Below are 13,705 nucleotides of genomic sequence, written 5' to 3'. Positions count from 1 at the left end.
GGGAGGGGAGGGGAGGTATCAGTCAAGAAAATGTGTAAAAATCAAATTATTGGGCCAAATAGTTTTTGTGAAATCGACTGGTAAGTGAGTCAAAGCAGTCGGAACACCATGTGTCTGCACAGGCGAGCAGTGCAGTGATGACAGAATCGCATACAGCGCGGAATGCGGGGAGCACGTCTCTGTAGCAGCGAAAGGGTTAATGCGGCAGTGGTGGCTTTACTTCATAAACTGCGCGCTCCCCCCTAAACGTAAGTTTGCGTACTATACTATGGCGCTGCTTCTCTTGGCGCATGCGTCATTTGCAACTGGCAACGCAGCAATCTCCCGCGTCTGGGCGGGCATGGGCGGGCATGCGCGAGCCGCCAAGATAAAAGAATTGAACTATAGTCGTTCCCACTGCACTGTGTGGAATACGAAGGTTCTGTTATAGTTCACTAACCTGCTGTCTTCAAGTTGATGCCCCAGCGCAGAAAACAGCACACAGATAGTAGGTTCTGTATCTTGAGGCTGAAACTGACTTTTAGCGAGGTTCTGTTCTGAAATAATGTATCACTTCTTTGGGATGTCCCTCGAGCATTTTAATATAGCCACACGAGAAGACTACATGATCTTAACACAACACCTTCTGATACAGCAAAGTACATGATCAAACACAATATTTACGAAAATGTATCTCTACACTATTTGTGGCACGTGTCTGTGCCTCATGACTACCAGAGTGAATCTTTTAATACTGAATACTGGCAAACACATTCTGCGATGGACAACATGTCTGTTCTTCTCGACTGGCTAATCCAGAGTGACGAACAGCCTGAAACACTTCGCGCGCCATACCAGAAAAGGCGTGACCCGAACGCTTCCAAAGTGCTTCGTCTGCTATTTCGTCAGTCTTTTGTTTTTGATTTAAATTGTTTTTAATAATTCTAAAATGACTGATTGATAGTCAACTGTTGAGAGATATTTATGTTAAAAAGTGAAGTCATTCCAGTGAGTAGTTTAACTAATAATAATAAATATACTTTAACGTTTTGGCGCCCTTGTTTCGAACACAGCAGCCAATCACAGAGCAGTAGCATTATGCAGGCGGTCTTTCTCACGGGAATGGTACCGAATCTAACATCTGTCACAGGTACCTCACACCACATTTCGTCATCTTCTTGCAACTCTGGGAACAGCTTCTTGGAGCCTAATATGATGGCTGACTAAGCCAGATATATTAAACAAGAGTAAGATTTTTTTTAGTTATTAATCTTCTAATTGGTCTGATACAGCCCGCTACAACATCCTCTGCCGTGACAAAGTCTACGTCTAGAACAGTGGCGGCCAAGGATTCAGCTCGCGACCCGTACGCTGGCACGAGGTCTGTGTATGTGCGGATGGATATGTGTGTGTGTGCGCGAGTGTATACCCGTCCTTTTTTCCCCCTAAGGTAAGTCTTTCCGTTCCCGGGATTGGAATTACTCCTTACTCTCTCCCTTAAAACCCACATCCTTTCGTCTTTCCCTCTCCTTCCCTCTTTCCTGACGAAGCAACCGTTGGTTGCGAAAGCTAGAATTTTGTGTGTATGTTTGTGTGTCTATCGACCTGCCAGCGCTTTTGTTTGGTAAGTCTCATCATCTTTGTTTTTCGATATATTTTTCCCACGTGGAATGTTTCCCTCTATTATATATATATATATATATATATATATATATATATATATATATATATATATATATATATATCAACCAACAAAACCTTATAGAACAAGAGATCATAACGAGAAATCGAGCTGGGTGAAGATGTCTAGGAACCACACATAACATCACAAGACCTAAGTTACTATCCAGGCAGGAAAAACTAAGAATATATCAGATCATCATTAAACCAATAGTGTGAAAACTAAAAGATTCAAGTGGTATGAACATGTGAGGAGTTAGAAGAGGTTCTGATTGAAGGGTGGCATAACATTCCACTGGAGAATTTTAAGTCATTGTATACCAGTTTTCCAAGCAGTATCACACCTGCATTGCAGGCAAATGGGGTCCAATCCCTTATTAATAAACCATTCCCAAGTAATTACAATGTTCACATTATTTTGCCTATCCCCTGTACATCAAATAATTTCTCAGAGGATTAATGAAATTATAATTGGATTTTGCTTAAGCAAAGTATAATGAAAGTTACTGACATGTCTTTACTGATGTTTAAAATAACTGATAGTAATTAAAGCTTCATCTTTTACATGAAATTATTTGTCAGAAGTGAAGTATTGCTTCAAAGGGTTTTCTAAAAAAAACTTTCAACATTAAGATCAGTGGTGTCCTCTTGTATCATTAGTGATAATTTCTAAAAGAGAATCCAAATACAAAAACTTTAATCAGACAAGGAAAGCTGATAAAGTAAATGGGGCAAAAAGATGAATAAGGTTAAAGGATGAATAATTTCAACCCATTTTATGTAGTGACCAAGAGTGTCTGGTATGCTACATCAGACCCAACTTTTTCTACAAAGAATTTAGTTTATGATGAACAAAGCAGTTGTTATCTGAAGTAGTATATTTCATATGAATTGATTGGTCACAATCGACCTCAGATTCATGAAAAGTATGGTGAGTTAAAGAGAATTATATCACAGGTCACACAGTTACAAATAACAATTACTGGGATCCTGCATACAATATAGGTGGAACACATCAATATACATTTTTATATTTTTGTTCTTGTAGTGCAGAAACTGATTCTAGATATCATTCAAAATAATGCATACTTGGTACCAAGTACAATACCTGGTAGTTAATATTGCAGATTTAAAAACATATTGTGCAGCAGAAAGAACCATGCAAAAGATTCTTATTTCTTCTAAGTACAAACCTGAATCTTCCTCTGGCATATCTTATTCTCCTTACATGCATTTATAACTCTTCTTTTGTCATCACAGACTGATAAATTGTTTACGAAGAAAGTTTGGTTAATGGTTAATTTTTGCAAAGGATGTTAGCAGTGGTGGGATTTTCATCACCGAATGACCAAGTCCTGCCACATACATACAATTATTGATCACATAAATGTGGCTTTATAGAGATGATGAAATTTTCCTTAACAAAATGTTCAATGGCACAAATGCTTCACTAACAAAAGAAGTTAAATGTCAAACATTTGTCATGTAGTGCTTTGCTGAAAATTTATTGCCTACAGTGATGTAACCTTTATGTGGGTTTTTCCAGTGAGGAGACAGAGACAATTGGCAATGGCCCACAGGTGAACCCTAATGGTCATGCTGAGGTTGAGAGCAATGTGGGTGGTTTCCACAACAAGTATGCCATCACCATTGAAGACTTAGCTGAGAAGGAATCCTGAACATACTCTTGAGTGTTATGAGTGTCTCCTGTCCATTCTTCAGTGGGCATTCACTAGGTTCCAAATAATGTAAATTATTTTTATGCTGTGACTCAAGTACATTTACTATGTTGGTAACTGTGAACTATATATAAGCATAAATTAGCATTTCACAAGCAATAAAGAAAATATATCAGTGGATATATTGTTTTTAAATGTGATTGGTGGCAACTTCAATTATCTTAAAATGAGAATTTTAAGAAAATGTTGTATTATTATGTAATCTGCTAACATAATAACTAATGTAATGCAGAAATAGATACAGTGACAAAACACCTGTGAAAATAAATACAACCTACAAAAGTTGTACACAATATATGTTGGATCTGATATTAAATCTATAGTGTTGATTCCATTAATACAATGGGAATGTGTGCTGCACATACCTCTTCTTGCTATGATAGTAGGATGTCTGTGTTGTTATTTTATTATTGCCTGTATCCAACATACAGATTATGTGCCAGAGAAAATAAGTACCAATAAATTAGAATTTGACATCTTGTGTAGTTGATAGGTCACATTGACCACGTAAAGAATGAATTTGAACTCTAACTGCTCTGATGAGCCGCCATGTTAATGTTTCAGTCAGCCTTTGTACCTTGTATAGTGTACAGATGTATCTTTCTTTGTGCTCAAATATATGTAGGTACTGACATTTATGGGAACAGTTTGTTGCGTGTACAGTTATCCGTATTCCCGTTTCCCATAATCTCATCTATGGCATAGTCCTTAAAAATGAGAAAGTAATTCACTTGAAAATAGGTGAAGAAGGGTAGGGTAGGGGTACGGTGTATTGACAGTGATATTATCAAAGAAACTATCCCAGTATTTGTGTTAAATGATTTAGAGAAATCCTGGGAAATCCCTGTCTGATGCCATGCCAACTACAGATTAATGAAGAAAGATGTAAAGTTGTGCACTTCACGAACCATAGTAGTATGTGACCTAATGACTAATACAGTACAGATGGAGTGTCTTAAGTCATACAAATGCTTTGGAGCAACAGTGCAAGAAGATATGAAGTGAAATGATTATGCAGGTTCTGTTGTGAGTAAAACAAATGACATGGTTTAACTGATTGGTACGACACTGGAAAACTATAGTCTGCTTATGAAAGATATTGCTTGCAAAATGTAACTTATACTTACAAGAGATTGAATAAATTTTGGAATTTGCCATTATCACAATTTCCAAGTAGTTCACAAGTCTCAGATTTCACCATTCTTCTTGTACATATTTGTAGCAACCCTTTGTTTGAAACGTATGAAGGGTGTTCAATAAGTAATGCAACACACTCTTCGTTGGTCAATTTCAGTTGAAAAACTGCAGAACTTGTTGTGAGACATCATGAAACTATAGGGGCTGCAATGGGAATATTTCATTAAGTTCCGATAGTGGTGCTACACATAGCCTTCAAAATGGTGTCTGTAGCAGAGGTGCATTCCAAGCAGAGAGCTATCACTGAGTTTCTTTCGGCAGAAAAACAGAGCATCACAGATATTCACAGGCACTTGCAGAATGTCTACAGAGACCTGGCAGTGAACGAAAGTGCAATGAGTCATTGGGCAAGGTTCAAATGGCTCTGAGCACTATGGGACTTAACTACTGTGGTCATCAGTCCCCCTAGAACTTAGAACTACTTAAACCTAACTAACCTAAGGACATCACACACATCCATGCCCGAGGCAGGATTCGAACCTGCGACCGTAGCAGTCACGCGGTTCCGGACTGCGCGCCTAGAACCGCTAGACCACCGCGGCCGGCCATTGGGCAAGGTGTCTGTATCATTGCAATAAGCTCACACAAACCTGTCCACTCTCCCATGTGTTGGCCAGCCACACACACCTGTGACTTCTGCAATGTTGAACCGTGTGGACACTCTCATTTGAGGTGATCGACAGATCACAATCAAACACCTCACTGCACAATTGGGTGTCTCTGTTGGTACTCATCCACCAGTTGGGGTACTCAAAGATGTGTGCCGACTGGGCTCCTCTCCGCCTAACAGAAGACCATACAGAGCAGTGAAGGACCACCTGTGTGGAATTGCTTGTACATTATGAGGCTGATCATGACAATCTTTTGTTGAACATCATCACAGGTGATGAAACATGGCTTCATTGCTTCAAACTGGAAACACAACAGCAATCTACAGTGCTGCCACACCATCTCTACTCCGAAGAAAAAGTTCAAAGCCACACCCTCAGCCAGTAAATTCATGGTGATGGTCTTCTGGGATTCTTATGAGGTTATTCTTTGTGATGCCCTTCCTCATGGTGCAATGATAAACTCTGAAATGTATTGTGCTACCCACAGGAAAATTGAAGAAATGACTTCAATGTGTTTATTGCCACAGAAATGCAAACAAAGTACTTCTCCATGACAACACAAGGCCTCATACAGGTCTGCACAACTGAGAGAAGCTCACAAAACTTCACTGGACTGTTCGTCCTCTTACATCATACATCCTGGAAATTGCACCTTCCAACTTCCATTTGTTTGGCCTAATGAAGGATGCACTCTGCAGGAAGCAGTATGTGGATGATAGGCAGTTATTGATGCAGCAAGACATTGGCTCCAGTCTCAACCAGTAGAGTGATACCATGTGGGCATACAGGCCTTTCAGTAAGGTGGCATATAGTCATTGAATTGAATGAAGATTATGATGAAAAATAGGGATTTTGTTACCAAATGAGTGGGGAACAATACGATATATTAGAATGCTAAATAAAACCAACCTGTTTTCAGAAACACAAATATGTTGCATTACTGATTGTATGCATCTTGTGGTATATATTGCTGGCCATTAAAATTGCAACACCATGTAGACAGCATGCAATAAATGTCAAATTTTCATGAAATGTTCCACAAATGATTAGCATTTCAGCTATACCACTCAAAGTAGCAGTAACACCATCTACATTCCATATGTAAGTAAACATTATGCAGTGAATTTCTCATTCTCAATTTTGGGTCATTATGTGAGAATGTGATGCTGTGCCTTGTGTAAGAAGAAGAGAAATCACATTTCAAGCTTTGAAAGTGGCAGAGCTGTGACCAATTGAGACTGCAGTTCACTGTTCGGTGATACTGATAGTGGTAGTGATCCCGCAACTGTCATATGAATATAGAATAAATCTCATACAGATGGTGTGACCATGTATGGAGCACCACAGACAGTCAGCATGGTGAGTACTGTTGTGCTTTCTCTTGATGAAACAGCAGAGAGAGGCATGCTAACAATGATATCCAAAGACAACACTGCACACAGAAGTGGGGCCAAGTTGTCATTTCACCCAAGTCCCAGTTGTGGTTACAGCACTACAATGGACATATGTGTGACTGGAGACTACAAGAATGGTGAATGTTCATATATTGCATTCACCTTAGTCATACAGGTCCGCACCTCATGTGAAGGGATGGGATACCATTGAGTATACAGCACAATCTCTCATACCAGCTCATTTGAACTTGCTGTAATATGAGCATCATTGCTGCCAGAGTTGGCAGCTCTGTGGACTAAATTTGGTACCCAATAAACACCCCACCCAAACAGTCTGTGTTTTAATCATGTACTCTTCCTACTATACTGTATGTGCAAAATAAGTAAGAGTTCATCATTTGCTATACTTCTTAGTGTCGTAAAATGAATAGCCAGCAGTATAAAATTAATATTAAGGATAACATGTGTTCTGTGCACTATTGCATTAATAAGATAATTATCTCAGCTGGGTGATAGGCATCTGGTACTCTAAAGGTGAGAGTACCAGTAGGTCTCCACGCGGAGCTCAACTTCTTATTGTTCCAAACTATTTGTGAATGGTGGGTGGCTATGCTTTTCCATCTCAAGAATCTTAAGGATGAAGAAGAGATATATAATAATCTACTGCCTTTTGTAACTAGTACTTTTGAAAACTTGGAATCACAGTGCACACACATCCTGTAATAATTAATCATAGCACATTGTAACAAAACTAGGAATTGTTTGCTAAATAAATTAAAAACTGAGAAGTGCTTGTGGGAGTTAAGACAAGCATATTCTGTGAGAAACAATTCACATACAATTTGTTCAGTCTTAAGTGAATACCTAGGCCTATGCTTTTTGTAAACACTGAAATATGCAATTTTCTACATCTACAGACTTCTTTTTCTTTCTTTTCTTTTTAAGCGAAAAATAGTATCTTCCTCTGATTAAAAAAAAATGCTCATAATATAAATTGTTTAATAATTAGGTGAATCCTTCAATTTCATAAAAGGAGTGGTTACATTTGTATGTAAAAAACGATGCTAACTGATTTTGCTTGCTTGAAAAAATAACATGACAAAAAAGAAATTATCTGCATAATGTACTGTACTTAATATGTGGTCATTTAATTCATAAGGAGAGTATCTATTTCTTTTTCTCTTTTTAATAGATAAGTGTTTAAGATGTTTCATAAGTGGAAGCTTGACATTGATGACAGCTTTGAAGCTGTGAATAATTTTCTCTGATTGCTCTGAGAGATTTGTACTAGGTTCTACAGTCTAGATCACAGTTACATCAATAATCATTTAAATAACAATTATGAAAATACCAACTTGTCTACTCAGATTTTTTTCAGTTACTAGTTTTTCAACTCAGCAATAAACATTTCTGTAAATAATATTTATTTTAAAAATATCACATTTATTTTCAGCTTTAACAATGATTTTCTATTGTCTTAAAAACAGATACAGTAAATAATAAGTATTATTACTGATTAAATGCGAAGCTACAACATAGACAAGAAAAGCAACTATCTCACAAAAAAGTGAAAAATATGTGTGCTATTTGATGTGCTCTATACAATCTAAATTTTGTTAACTGAAAAGTGTTTCAGTGTTTTTACAAATTATTGTGGAGCATGGATACTGGCATGAAAATGTGTATTAATCAGACTATGACCAACTGAAAAAATGTTGTTTATGATAACATTTTTTGACACACAGACACACACACACACACACACACACACACACACACACACACACACACACAAAAGGAATTCAGTTGCTACACAGTGCACTTTCCATGCAACAACCATTAATATTGGTAACACCATACATTTGCTTATTCCTGTCTGCAATTTACAATGTCATATGTTCATGCCTTATAATTCAGCATAATATATTTCTTACAGTTTTTTTTAGCTTATGATGTAAAAGTTATGATTTGTGATACCATAACTTAAGTCTGTGTGTCAGTATTCTGCAATTCTTCACCTTGCCTCTGTACACTAATCTTCACAGATAAAATCAGTGCATTGCTTATATATGTTTCAACATGAAACATGTCTTTCTCAGAATAAAAAGCCATTACATGCTTACTACTGTTTTATGAGTGATACAAGAAGATAATAATTTTCATAATTTCTGTGTATTTGATCTAGAAGAAACCAGTTCATTTTGAATGGAAGGATATTTGATCTGATTAGCATCTTAGAAGAGCAGTAACACAAAGTAAACACAATGACATAACAATATTTCTATGTAACACAATATCAAGTCTACCAGTTAATTCAAGTGCAGGAACAAAAGTTAGATGCATGAAGGCAATCAGCATTATCTTTTGCTGTATTCATTGATACTCAAATGAACTGACTAAATAAGGAGAAATAATTACAGATGAAAGCTGTTTATAACTTAAATTGATGAGTTACTCAGAAACAAGGCTAGTTCTGCAAATAGATTATTAATCAATCCAAATCTAGACATATTTGAAGAGAACTTGGTGATCTCAGACCACTAAATAAAAATAAAAAGTTCTGTGCTTTATGAGGATCAAAATTTTAGCACATATTTAAGCAAAATCTTTCTCATGGCAGCTTGAATAAGATGATATTGCAGCTTCATGATAACTGTTTCCATTTCAGAAAATTCTGGATTTGTTTCCAAACTAGTCCATTTCAAAGCAAGTTCTTTGTGACTGATCTTAAGGAGTTGTGGAAACAAATTTCCCTTGTTTATCTCTGATGACTGTGGACCTCAGAGGGGAAAACAAACACATCTAGCCAAAATTTCTTTGTATCAATGGCTTATTTTGCAATGATGTATTGCGCGAGAAACCCCGTTTACAGATAGTGGCTTACATCATGCAAGTTACACTGGCTTGGTTATGACTACAGTATTATGTGGAGTGTGTACTCTTTGTATAAAGTAGTATAAAATATACAGTGTATTTGAGTTCAAGAGAGATACTCCACACATTTTATGTTACATATTAATTTGGAGATAGTAATCATCTGGGATAAGAAATATGATCATAACAGTAAAGTGATTTTTACACAAATTGTATGACATTATCTTTAAGAGGTATGGCCCACACTTGTCATGGTAAAATAAATCAGTGTTGCAAAATTCTGTCTTATTTGCTTTTTATATTATTACCGTATATAGACCTCAACAAATACTTGAACAGCCTTGACCAGAACTGAATGCCCATTACAATAACTAAATTAAATGGAATTTTACCCTATGACAATAGTAATGGCGCCACCTGATGTCACTATGGAAACCAAATATCTGGTCCAATGTTACTGTTAACAACTGTGGTACAACTACCCAGAGGACACTTGTTGTCAGGAGCACTCTCTGACAAGAGTGTGCCAGACTACTGTATAAGCCTGCGCAGGGCTGGTCTGAGTCAGTCGAGGTGTAATCTGTGGACCGTGCAGTGATTGTGTTACTGTTTTGACTGAAGTGTTTATATTGCGGTCTCTGTTTGTCATAACCAGAATTTGAACAAAGTGGACTGGATTTTACTATGTAATTCAGACTTAAGATAGCATGCACTGTTTTCAAGGAGCATCTTGTACTTTTCTCTAGTTGTTAATAAACCAGGTGAGTCCTCACTAGTCCACATGTAACTTGCCTTTTACAAAAGTGGTGGCAACAAAAATTTACCAATTCACCAGAGATTAACAACTAACATCCCTCACAGGCAGTCTCCTGCAGAATAGAAGATACTGGGTCTTTCTCCAGGTTAAGAAAAGCAGATGGTGAATGCGAAAGAATGACCTACTTTGAGGCAGTGTGCTCACTTTTGTGCTTGTTAATATTTACACCAATGATCAGCTCATTAAAAAACACTTCCAGAAAGTCATCTAAACTGATGATACACCAGTGGCTGCCCATGGGACAATGTTTGTAGACAAAGAAAAAAAGTTGACTACTTCTTTGGATAAGCTTGACGTTTACTATGAGGTCAATCATCTAAGGTGAAATCCAAACAAGATTCAGATGTGTGCATATGGAATAGGAAATCCTGGTGTAGACTGGACATCACATAGCAAGGTAAGCCAACTCCGCCCAACACCTGTATATCAGGCTGTTACTTTTACTGTACACTGTCTTTCAAGAAACATTGCTATAATACCAGGCTGATGGTCAGTGCAAGGAACATAGCCACCACCTACGGAGCTAGTCCTCACATCCTGAGATGGAGGCGGAGGAGGATGTAGTAGTACACCAGATGTTACTATGGAAGCTGAATAACTGGCTCATTAGTGTTGACTGCTGTGGTGCTACTACCCAGAGGATGTTTATCATCTGGAGTGCCTACTGATGACATTATATCAGAATGCGGGATATAAGCCAGCCCAGGACTGGTCTAAGTAAGTTGTGATGTGATTTGTGGAATGCACAGCAAGTGTGCTATCAGTTTGTCTAAGGTCTTTATATTGTGGACTCTATTTGCCATAGGCAGACTTTGATACGGGATGGATTGGACTGGACTTCACTTCATAATATGGAATTAAGATAACTTGCACAGTTTCTGAGGAGCATCCTGTATTTATCTCTTGTTATGAATAAACCAAGCGAGTTCCCCCTAGTTTCATTTAGAAATAGTCTTTTACTGAAACAGTATGCTGGAAACACTGATAGCTGATGGGGAAACATAAGTCCTATTCTGATCAAAAGTGGAAATCTTGGGTTCTGCATCTAGACACCTCAAATGATGTAAAAGGCTGAACAATGCATAATAAACACATACAGAATAGGATACTGAACTGCAAGAATTAAAATAAAATGTTGATACGATCAAAATATATCAATCATGCAGTCAGAGTTACAATGTGTCTTACAGAATAGGAAAGCTATGCCAGACATATGACAGGAAAAATTGTGGTTGAAAGTCCCTTCTAAAAGAGATACTATTATTTGCAAAACAATAATAATAGAATTTTGTATACAGTTAATTCAATGAAAAAGGAACAGAGCAGCCATTTCCCAAATATGTGCTGTATGCTCAATATCTTCTTTTAGAGCATTTTGTGGGCAATGAATAAAAAAGGATGCTGCTGGTAGTGATGATGTACGTTGAGGTCACCAAGTGATTGTGTAGTACTAAATGCATTTCACCTCCTAGGACTACTGACTCATCTCTCTGTGTACAGTCACTCTACATTCAAAGGTCTTGTCGGCTGGACTCACACTGTTACAGCCCCCAGCATTCTCACTGCCTGCACTACAACTGCACCCCAGTGGCTGTTGTTCCTGCTCACTGTTGCTGTTCTTGCACTGCTGCTTGTCTGTCACTACTGCCTCTTGTGATTCCTCTTTACTCTGTTTCGGGCTGCGACCAATGAGACTAGTTGATATATCAAGATGACCCATCACCTGAAAAGACATGTATTTTTATACTTAATTTATTTTCCACATATCTTTCCAGTTACATCTAGCCCATTATCTGCAGCTAACTTTTTTGCAGTTCTTTAAAACACATTTTCAGTTATTTTACAACTTAACTTTCTTTCCCTTTTCAATTTAATATTGTTTGTAATTCTTGGTAGTTCTAAGAATAGTCTATGAATAAATGCTACTGATGGAACACAAGATTATGGGAGCCACTCTGAGAATTTCAGCAAAGTAATTAAAGATTTAACCTTTATTTTTGCTTTTTCTCAAAGTACTCTCCATCAAGTTGTATGCAACAGTTCATCCTATTACTGATGGCTCTACAATGTATCTCCTTTAAAGGTAGTTCAGGGACATCAAAAAATGAACACATCTGTGTATGAATAATATTGGCCATTTGTGGTTCATTTTTATGTTTAGGGCTACAAACAATTTAAATTATCCACTCACCATGTTCCAGTAATCTCATAATTAACTGATCTTTCAGTCAGGTGAAACAAGTCAAGTTGTAGCTTGAGTTTTTAGAATCTACAATAATACTTAATTGTAATAAATTTTCTATAAACTATTTGCAGTTCCTCTGTGTAAATTTGACACACTACGATTAGCAAGAATGATGATTAAAAGAAAAACAGCTGTTGATCCTTCAATTGAAATACAAAGTGAAATGAATAGTACAATTAAGAGCTAAGGCGAAAGAGGAAAGGGAACAGAGGAAACAAAAAGTTAGGAGTGTAGAAAAGACAATGAAATTTTTAAAAAGTACAGTAATTTCAAAACTTTACTGTTCTCATCTTTCTGTTTGTTCTCTCCCCAATCCCTATACCACATTTTTTATTTTCCTCTTCATTACACTACTCATTTCTCTTCCTCTTTAACCTACTTATACTTCTTATCCTGTTATTCTACCACTTCAGGATTGAAGTTGGTACAGTGCTTACCAACGTAATATCTTTGGCTTACTCCTTCTAAAACCTTGCATTCATCATTGTTTCCCCTCGTCTTCCCAACAGGTGCAACCCTCTCAACCTGCAGTCTGAATGAGTTTTGTGAGGATGGGTCATTATTAAATATTAGGTCTTTAAAATATAAAATTGATGATCTTAGGAGTAACTATATAATGCATTGTAATATAAATGGTTTAAGTGCTGAATACTCATGTGACAGAAGCTCTAAGTTAGATGAGCTACAAGTTTTTTATCTGAATTTCTAAATGTTAAAGTAATTTGTTTAAATGAACACTGGCTTAGTAGTGATACCATAAAAATCTTAAATAAAACTGAAAACTTCAAGGTAGCTACCAGCTTTTGTAGGATAAATAAGTCACGAGGAGGTTCATGCATACTCATTCATTCTGATTTAGATTACCATGTAAGATGTGACTTCATTTGTTTTGATGAAGAGTGTATTTTTGAGGGTTGCTGTTTGAGTTAAATGATTTAAATGTAGTCACAATATCAATTTATAGAATCCCAGGGAAGGTGACAACTGAGCATTTCCTACGTAAATTTCAGAGTTTGTTAGAATACCTCAGTAAAGAAAAGAGGAAAAAAATTGTAGTTGCTGCTGATTTCAACATCAATGTGTTGGATGAAACATGTGAGGTATCAAAATTTACAGACTAAATAAAAAAATATGGCTTCAAATTAAATTTTTCTGACTGTACAAGAGAA

The 13,705-nt window shown here is 36.9% G+C and overlaps 2 protein-coding genes across 3 annotated transcripts in view; one reads left to right on the top strand and one right to left on the bottom strand.

Moving 5' to 3' along the window:
• LOC126456457 (uncharacterized) overlaps nucleotides 1–3,666 on the top strand; it is a 36,593-nt gene extending 32,927 nt beyond the window's left edge. Inside the window, exon 4 of the mRNA XM_050092207.1 lies at nucleotides 3,206–3,666. Within this exon, the coding sequence (XP_049948164.1) occupies nucleotides 3,206–3,338 (133 nt within the window). The 3' untranslated portion in view covers nucleotides 3,339–3,666. The remainder of the gene's footprint in view (nucleotides 1–3,205) is intronic.
• A 4,385-nt stretch (nucleotides 3,667–8,051) lies between these two features.
• The window catches only part of LOC126458121 (cyclic nucleotide-gated cation channel beta-1), a 189,518-nt gene continuing 183,864 nt past the window's right edge, over nucleotides 8,052–13,705 (bottom strand). For both annotated transcript variants that reach the window (XM_050094950.1, XM_050094951.1), the window contains one exon: nucleotides 8,052–12,014. In XM_050094950.1, coding sequence (XP_049950907.1) covers nucleotides 11,766–12,014 — 249 coding nt within the window. In that variant the 3' untranslated portion in view covers nucleotides 8,052–11,765. The remainder of the gene's footprint in view (nucleotides 12,015–13,705) is intronic.

This window comes from Schistocerca serialis, chromosome 2 (assembly GCF_023864345.2).
Source record: "Schistocerca serialis cubense isolate TAMUIC-IGC-003099 chromosome 2, iqSchSeri2.2, whole genome shotgun sequence".
NCBI lineage: Eukaryota > Metazoa > Arthropoda > Insecta > Orthoptera > Acrididae > Schistocerca > Schistocerca serialis.
Note: the sequence above shows the minus strand (reverse complement) of the source record. Positions and strands in the feature narration are given on the sequence as shown.